Below are 9,336 nucleotides of genomic sequence, written 5' to 3' on the forward strand. Positions count from 1 at the left end.
AGGAATGATGGCTCCAGAGAAAGAGCGATCTTCCTCAGACAGGCACAAGAAGGGAAAAACTCACCCTCCACTTTCACTACAAGAACAGAAGTCTTATTTCCTTTTACTTAAGTGCTTTGCATAGCCAATTTGACAAGCAAAACCATCTCCTTTTTGATGTATTCTTAATGATGTGAATTTTAGGAGACCTCTGGAGTTTCATAAAATGATTTCAATATACATATGCATGAAGAATCCTCTGTTGGACGGAAATTGCACTGGTTAGCAAGATGAACAGCAAGATGAATTGGAGGTTGAACAAGGAGACTTGGAATCTAGTTATAGTTCCAGCTCTGCTACTACATACCATCCAGCAATGTCAATTTTGCCCCTCCATCAATAGATCTGAACCTTTGTTAACCACTTAGGCACACCGACATTAAATACTCATGACAGGAACATTTACTAGTTTGTCACAGTCGACTTGCACTTTCATTTTTTTTATCTACTGACAATAAGTCCTAACATTCATTCTTAAAGATTACAAAAATCAAATATATAAATATTCTATTAATCTAAGACATACAAAGCAGTGAGTGAAGACAGCAAAGAAAACTACCAATTAAAATAAAACGCCCAAGTTTCCTAATAAATCTAAATACACCTTCATGCTCCCAAGACTACTGCTTTATGTTACTAGTATTTGTTTCAGCATGCAGGAGGCCCTGTAAACCCCCAGCATTTGCTGAAGCTGCTTGGGAGCACGAAAGAGCTCCTCATTCCCCACCCCAGCCCATAAGGTTGTGTTGCTTTGTGTGTATAACTCAAGGGTGGGTTTTTTTTGCACAGATAGTCCTATAGTAACTTTAAAGCCTTCAATGGAGACTTTCAACTAGATGGAATAATACCTACCATATTTATTTTCCTGGGAAGCGGCACAGGGGTTTCTGGCAGGGTATGTGTTATGTCATTCGACTCTTCAGACGCTTGCCTTTGGACGGTGTCTCTAGATTGTACGTTTGGAGAAAGATCTAAGGAGTGAGATTTTTGATTTGCCTCTGAGGGCTGAGGCTTCGGTGATGCTTCTCCACCTTGAGTTTTCGCCAACAGCTCTCCTAGCTGAGGTTTTGGAGGAAGGTCCTTCATTTGCGGCTTTGGAGGTAAGTCTCCAAGTTGTGGTTTTGGTGGCAGGTCTCCTAGCTGAGGCTTTGGGGGCAGTTCTCCAGGCTTTGGGGGTAAATCTCCCACTTGAGGTTTCTGAGTTAATTCCAGAGGCAGAGGCTTTGGGGGCAAGTCTCCAGGTTGTGGTTTCTGTGGTATATCGATGGACAGTGAGGGCTTCTGAAAGATTTCCGTGTGTTGATGGGATTTATCTATTGAAAGATGATGACTGGTTTCTATTTTTCTTAGTGCCACTAAAACAAAAGAGCATAACAATGTTTTTTCACAGTCTCATTTTAATATTAAAGAACTTAGGCACGTATCCAAACTGCAATTGTGTAAATAACCACATGTCCACTGAGCCCTGATAACTGCCCATATGTCCTCCAAGTCTATGACAATGCAAGATAATACAACTTTATGTAACCCTCTTTCACTGAGGTCTCATTTCATTGCTCCTCCTGGGGGCCAGAAGTGCTTAATCCAACAGCAGGTGTCAATTTATAGATTAACTACTTAAAATGAAATAAAGTGATCGCTTTTTGGGTCTAAACCAAAAAATATTAGATATAAGAAAAGATGTATTTTGCAAAACAACCTATCAACCCGCTGATGTGACTGCAATGAAAATTCTCTTTAATGACGATTACTCATATATACAGTTGAACTCCATACAAAAGAACCCAAGTCTCAGGATTAGCACCTGTAAAATCTTAAAGAGAGCGAGTGTATATAGGCTATACAGTGTATAGAATGAACCGTATTATAGACATTCAAATTAAAACTAATAAAAAATGAATTATTGGAAATATTTACAATTTAGTAAAGATGAAAAGGTTTAAATTGTGTATTTTGCAGATTTCATGGAAGGAAATTGAAAATAACTTTTCAAATAGTTTTTTCCCCAGTGTCATGTATTGTTTTGACCGCTAAATTCCCTAAGAAAAGTTGACTGAAATCCACCTTAAAATCAAAACCATAAGAACACAACAAAAAACCCCCAAACCCCTAAACCAAACAACCCTATATTAAAACAGATGAAGGGGGACAGAAGAGAAAAAAGTTATAACCCACGATGAAAGCAACACATTTTGACTAGAAGGAATAATTTCCTATTGTATTCAGCATCACCTTAGCATCATATTCTGCCAGCCAAAAAGAAGGCCTGACATTTTACTATGAAAGCAACAACACTCACTTTAGGTATCACCTACGGCAATAACACTTCCAGGCTATATTTATGGTTCTTTATAAAAAAAAAAAAAAAAAAAGAAAACTTTACATAATTTGCATGAAAGAAATTGTATAGCTACTATCAGATGCTTGATAAACATTTTAAAAACTGTCTGTGTTGATACCTGTATATAACTTTGTCTCTTAGACTTATCCAGTAGCAAATGTACAGGCACTGATCATCCACATTGGTTCCAGGCCTAAGTAAATAATATGAATAAACTGATAGTAGCCCTTATCAAAGGGCTTTGATTAAGCCCATCTTAAATTTTCACCTTTATCATTTTAAATCAAGGAATTGTTGACTTATTTTGCAGTGGTACCCTATCATGTCGTTGGTGTCTCTTTCAAAAGATGCTACCATGTCATAATAATTGTAATTTAAAGAAGCTGAAATGTCACATTTGCATTTTCTGTTAAAATTATGTGTGCTCTCAATTTCAGTCATCTAGCTTCAGAAGTTTGGACAGACTTCATTTCCTCATCTTCAGGCTCTGTAGGACTCATTCACTCATACAGATATAAAATATTTTTGATGGATTCTGTATCACACAGAACTACGAGGTAGGTCTACTTTCAACTTTATAGTCAACTGCTGCAAGAACTCTAAAAACTAAATAAAACCTGCTGTATGAGTTTAAAGAGAGACTAGAAAAAACATTTCTAAAAAGAAAGGGTCGTAAGGTGTTCACTGGGATGATGGTCTCAGCAAGTGTGTCCCCGATACACAAGCGAGCATGCAACAGTCCCTGATTCTTTTCAAAGCAGTTATGACAACAACCCTGATCGCCAAAACGTGGCAACAGACACAACTTGCTTCAAGGGTATTAAGAAATTGGACTTACGGATATTAGGAAGAAAAAAAGAATTTACCATCAAGAGTGACCAAAGATAGAAACGGAAGCTCAGAGAGGTTATCCATGGAGATACTCAAAACGCGACTGGACACGGCCTTGCGCAACCTGCTCTCATGTCAAAAAGCTGACCCTGCTCTGAGTGCGGCATCGGACCCGGTGACCTCCTGAGGTCTCCTTCCAGCTGCAATTAGTTTACGATTATTATTATTATTTTTAATTTCCTCTTTATGTTCCATAGGTCTATTTTTTTCTTTTAGTTTAATAAAAACCTTCCCCTTCTAAAATCCTTTCCGTTTTGCTAAGCTTTCATGGTTTGTGGCACTGTACAAATAAAAATTCTGCTGAAAAGATCCATATGTTTAAAACAAATATCCACTTTCACACACATCTAAAAGATATCATTATGGCAATACCCACAAAAAGAACTCTTACCTTTTTGAGGTAGTTTGGGAAGAACTCTAGGGCCAAGTGCAGTCTTTGCGGTCCCAGTGCTAAATCAACAGATATGAATTATTAGTGCTTACAACTGTTAGAAAACATACTTTTTCTTTTCCTTCCTTTCCCCTCTACACACATATAATCTAAAAAAAACAATGCACATTTATTTTGCTTTTTTTTGTATAACCAACTTGTCATCTTGTCTGTGGATCAATCCCGAAACTCAAAGCACTATTAAGAATGAACTGCTTTTGCAGAGAAAAAAAAAAACCACACAAACCCCATGCAGCTTTAATGCTACAGGGCAGATTTATTCTATGAACTATGTTATGTGCAAAAATGTACTCTGAAAATAGGTGAAGCTGAAAGACCAGCTCAGTGGGTAGATCCTGGACTTTAAGGAAAATTGGGTCTTTAAAATAACAATACCGAAGCGTTCAAAACATAACCTGTCCTTTATGTCAGTGGTTTGAATTTTTCCAGGACTGAGCCTATGCCTTGTAGCCTTCTGCGTGAGTATGATACTGTACTACACACTAACCGCAGCTGCGTTAGGAGACAAAGTCTCTGCTACTCTACCGAAAATACTGATAATTGTGGGCAAACAACATACTTTACTCTGTCAACCTGTGTTACAGCCGTAATTAACTGGAGCATAAAAATCTGACATAGTTGCAGTTAGCTACTCATAGTGGTACACAACAATGCAAGCAGGACAGTTGTGAGTAATTAATTGGAGCATAAAAATCTGACATAGTTGCATATTGCCAAAACTTTCCATCTATGCTTTCTGTAGACATTTGTTTCAGAATTAACACCAGACTGGCTCAAATTTGCAAACATGGCATGTGAGGGTAAAACACATTACCAGATTCAACAAAAAAACCACAAAATTTCTTCAACCAAAACCACATCCTGGTCACTTTTATAGAAAGGGATTGTGGAAGAACAGAAGAAAGCCAATTGATTTAAGAAAAAAAAATCAAACAATAAATAATCAAATAAAAATCAGTATCACCTCAAAATAATTACCCAAAAAACAAGAAAAAAGAAAAAAAAAAACAAATGAGGAAGTTGCCAGAATACGTTCAACAGAGCAGAGTCTTCTGCATCAACAGCCTTGATTCTGGTATTATTTGTCTCTGAAGCTAACTTTTCACAATGAGTATCATGAAACAACTTTTATCTTAATTTCCTAGGGTTTTTTAAATAGTCAAAATATATCACGACACAAAATTGAAAGAACAGCCAAGCTCAACCTTGATTCAGTAAATCAGCCTTCATCTCATGCCATCAAGCAGGAGCACCACCACACTTCTACCCTTGTCTTACAAGCATCAAGTACGGCAACAGCTGTAGAACATCACTGTCCTTCCCCTGAACACCCAGTGCCACCAGGATGGATTGACCAAACACGGTGGGTCAGCTGTGCTACCAACACCACGTCCGCTGCCTGTCCTGACTCGGCAGATCACAGACTGTCCAGAAACTCTACCTACACAACTTCAACTGTGATTTGTTTGACGTTACACATCCATCTCAGCCATGGCCTCATCACGCACACTTGTGGTCACGCAAGGTCCCCATCGTGTTGCCCAAGGAACATGTTTATTGGAATTAACATGCTTTGAACCTCAGGACTTTGGAATCACAGCACAGATAAAAGAGTAACAGACACTAAGTGACAGGAAGGTATGGCTGTCCTTACTACGCCAGCTGCTGAAGAAGACACTCTTAATGTACTGACTTAGAGAACTACGAGCTCAAAGCAGTTTGTGTTATTACAGACTGCGTGTCAGCACGTAAGCTGGACAGACTGGAAAACGGCTAAGCTGGAAAACTAAAATGAATTCTATTTTACTGAGCTATCTTCGATGCCAGCCTGGACCCAGAGTGATGCTTCTGCAGCTACAGGCACGAGACCTCACACTGAAGCAGATAAAATGAAATGCTGGGAGACACAAAAATAAAACTTGTGTCCTGCTGTACTGCAGTCTGAGGCAACATTCCCCAGCTCGGAGCGCGCTTCTGTAGGAGCGGTAGATCGATTCCGGTACAAGCCGTTCTGTCCATCCTGCTCAAAGGATGAATTGTGTATGGACAGCCATGAACACAGCGTAGGAGGCTCAGTGAAGCCAAAGTATTTGTATGGTAGTAAGGCACGCAGAAAACTAATGAAGAAACATAGCTAGGATTTTACTTCATATGAAAGGCATTTTTTTTCTAATTTACAAATTAGTTATGTTTCGCTAAATTTTTGTCTTTGCCTTTGTATACACAGGTTTTACCTTGACTGCTGAGACATCCCCTCAAACTTGTTTGCAGCCTTAGTTGAAGGTGGGCCCAAATCATTACCTGAGGTGAAAAAAAACCACAAATTAAAAAAAAAAAATCATTAGGATAATTGAAATATAATCAGCAGAGGGTGCAACTTAAAGCGAAGTACACATTCTTCCAAGTATCCTCTATACAACACAGAATGGTTTAGGTTGGAAGGGACCTTGAAGATCATCGAGTTCCAACCCCCCTGCCACGGGCAGGGACACCTTCCACCAGACCAGGGCTCAAAGCCCCGTCCAACCTGGCCTTGAACACCTCCAGGGATGGAGCTTCCACAGCTTCTCTGGCCAACCTGATCCAGTGCCTCACCACCCTCACAGTAAAAAATTTCTTCCTAATATCAAATCTAAAATCTAAATCTAAAATCTAAATCTAAAAATCTAAATCTAAATCTAAAAATCTAAATCTAAAAATCTAAATCTAAAAATCTAAATCTAAAATCTAAATCTAAAATCTAAATCTACTGTCTTCCAGTTTGAAGCCATTCCCCATGTCTAAAGATTTTAAAGATCGTTCTTCATTAATAATTTTGTAACTGAAAACGCAGCAGGGACCATAATAATCCCACTTGACGTTTCATATAATTCATTTTAAAACAACTCACTGGTAGCTCAGATCTGGCAAAGAAAGATCGAATGCCATTGCTGAGCTGCTGCTGTAGGGCATTTTTTTTAAATATTGTGTTTCAATTTTCTCTACAGGCCAGTATCAAATAGATTTATTGCAGACGTGGCACGTTTTTTAAAACCATCATGAACTTGATTTTATGCACAAAACATCAAATTTCTAAGGATTGGTATTTTATCCTACATGAAGAATAGCCTTTGCCGATTCAGTGACTAACTCAGTATGTTACCATAACCTGGATGTTAAGTGTTGGTAAAGAAAAGATCCTGGGTACACTCAATTCTGGCAAAAGGCAGCAAAATCCAAACCCAGCCTTCAGCAGAAGGCTTTCTCTTTCATTAACCATCACCATTCCCAATGCACAATCATTCTATTTCATTTTAGCACCTTTATCATTTCCCCTTCCCTTTTCGATTACAGCACGTCTAAACAATCTTAGAACCAACTTCAACAACCACTAGTAAATTTTGTCACTGAAATAGATGTGAAGTGACATTTAATGATCCAAGAACACAAAATACTTCCCATGCGAAAGAAAGACATTATCTGCCTAGATACCATCCTTAGTGAACTGAAGTCTAAATGAAACAGAAGAAAAAATTCATGCTGAGCCTTCCTAAAAACATGTTTATATTTAAAAGTGGAAAAAAAAAAAAGAAGAAAAATAAAGGCAAAGCAAACAGCAAACTCTTCACATGTTGATCCTATGAATAAAGCAAGGAGAAATACCTCATGGTTTCTATGGAAATCCGAAATAACCTGAATAACATTTTTAGAACATCTTTGAATAGTAACCTAATTTGCGTAGACATAAGCTAAGGATTGCTCTGCTTGAAACTTCAATTAATGCACAGATTAGAAAACAAATGCTGAAATTCAACGTAACAAGAAATACAACACCACAGAAAAAAGCAGCTTCTGAAAGGGAAAGCAGTGAACATCCAGCAATATTCTTAAACCAAAAAAACCACACAGGCAGATACAAAAAACTCCCTCTTTTATAAACACGAAACTTCATACTTGCTTAAAACCCAAATGGACTTTGAAACAAGTTTTTGCGCAGATCTCAGCTAAGAAAAAGGGAAGAGGCGGCCCCTCTTCCATCTACTGAAGTTTAATATGCGCTGTAGAGCAGAAAGGAGTCAGAATTAGCAATGTTCTTCTCTGGCCCTGCTTTGAAAAGCTCTTCTACTGCTGTAAAATTCTTCATCCTCAACTCCACACCTGCACCTTTCCCAGATTTTCCTTTTCCTTCACCTGTTGTCTTGTATTTTTAAAGAAAAGCTCGCACCAGCTTAGCATCTGTTCCTACCTGGCTTTTCATTCCAATAGCATTACATTATATAGTATTCCAGTATATGGTATTTTAGGTGCTGGTTTTGACTTAGATATTTGGGCTTTTAAAAAAATTTTGAAGTCCAAGCTCTTCAAAATATCTTTACTGCCTCTGAAATCGTACAGGGCTGTTAAGACTCCACAACATGGGGAACATTTTTTCCACATCCCAGACATTGGAAAGGTAAAGAATTGAAGAGATCACCATTATTTGTATTCCTTGAGAAAAAGATTTTGGTTTTCATTGGATTCTGTACTTCTCTTCATATTAAATCCTAGATTAAATCACATATTCTACACAAGTACTCTATGATTTACCACATTTAACTCAATTTGCTGAAAAAATGGTGCTTTTTAGACTTACAATTTTTTTTAGGTTTGTAATTTTGTGTTTATATTAGAACCAAGAGAAGATATTGCTAAGGTATAGTGTATGAATGACCCCCCCCCTATGTAAGCACTGGATTCCAGCTCTGAAGTTTACAGATTTATGGAAATCCTGCCACCAAGACTGGAATTATGTAAAATTACATGGGCCTGAGATTTATAGCTACAGGGAGAAGTTGACTGCATAGAGCAATGTTTATTGAGAAAAGGAGTAGTCTGAAAAATAGTTTCTAAAAAGCTTCTGTTAAAAATGTATCCTGTTAAAAAAAAAAAAAAAAAAAGTGCTGTTTCTGTATAAATTCTGCAGGTAGAAGGATGCAAACCTATCAGTCTTTGTGGATGTACAGACAACATCACAAAACTCGCAAGCGTACCAAGACACCACATCCCCAGCAGCTAGGCGGGAACGCTTTCCAGGAGAGATCAGGCACAGAGCCCAGGGAAAGAAGCCCTTCTGGCAATCAGGAGAACGGCACGGGTTCGGGTTTGTCGAGGTCTGTCTGCCCCAACTCAAGATCCACCCAGATGAATGAGGAGGAGCAGGGGTGAGGAAGCAGATGCGGAGTAGATGCAGCGGATGAGGGGGCCGGGGTGAGGGCAGCCTGGGCAGCTAGGGTACAGAGAGGAAGGCAGCAGAGGAGATTGAACTGGGCCCCAGGGGAGCATGGAATATTTTCAATTTTCTCAAGTGAGGCTCAGATACAGCAGCCTGGAAGGCAGAGTGACAGAAGACAGAACTGCCGGTTTATCTGAGCGGACGTTACATCAAGCTGCAATCATTGGAAAGCAAGCACCAGGTAAAAGAAATCAAAGATCATATATCATCCATCATAAAGGTTTTCCCCTGCCCTTTTGTTTTGCGTTTCAAAACTCACCCCAAGGAATTGGGCCCTTATTCTGGGGTCCATGAGGTAGTGGGCTTGGTGGGTCAGAGAGGGTTCTTTTGTGTCCTGGGGGTGGGGGAGGTGGTCTCTTCTTG

General features: G+C 38.8%; 1 protein-coding gene across 1 annotated transcript in view; it reads right to left on the reverse strand.

Moving 5' to 3' along the window:
* Positions 1-9,336, reverse strand: part of ASAP1 (ArfGAP with SH3 domain, ankyrin repeat and PH domain 1) — a 128,460-nt gene that overhangs the window by 8,289 nt on the left and 110,835 nt on the right. The window contains exons 25-28 of the mRNA XM_009881016.1: positions 9,233-9,336; positions 5,957-6,023; positions 3,663-3,721; positions 892-1,394 (exon numbers count right to left, since the gene is read on the reverse strand). The exon at positions 9,233-9,336 is cut by the window's right edge and continues 21 nt beyond it. Of these exons, the coding sequence (XP_009879318.1) occupies positions 892-1,394; positions 3,663-3,721; positions 5,957-6,023; positions 9,233-9,336 (733 nt within the window). The remainder of the gene's footprint in view (positions 1-891; positions 1,395-3,662; positions 3,722-5,956; positions 6,024-9,232) is intronic.

This window comes from Charadrius vociferus, unplaced genomic scaffold (assembly GCF_000708025.1).
Source record: "Charadrius vociferus isolate BGI_N301 unplaced genomic scaffold, ASM70802v2 scaffold2, whole genome shotgun sequence".
NCBI classification, from domain to species: Eukaryota; Metazoa; Chordata; class Aves; order Charadriiformes; family Charadriidae; genus Charadrius; species Charadrius vociferus.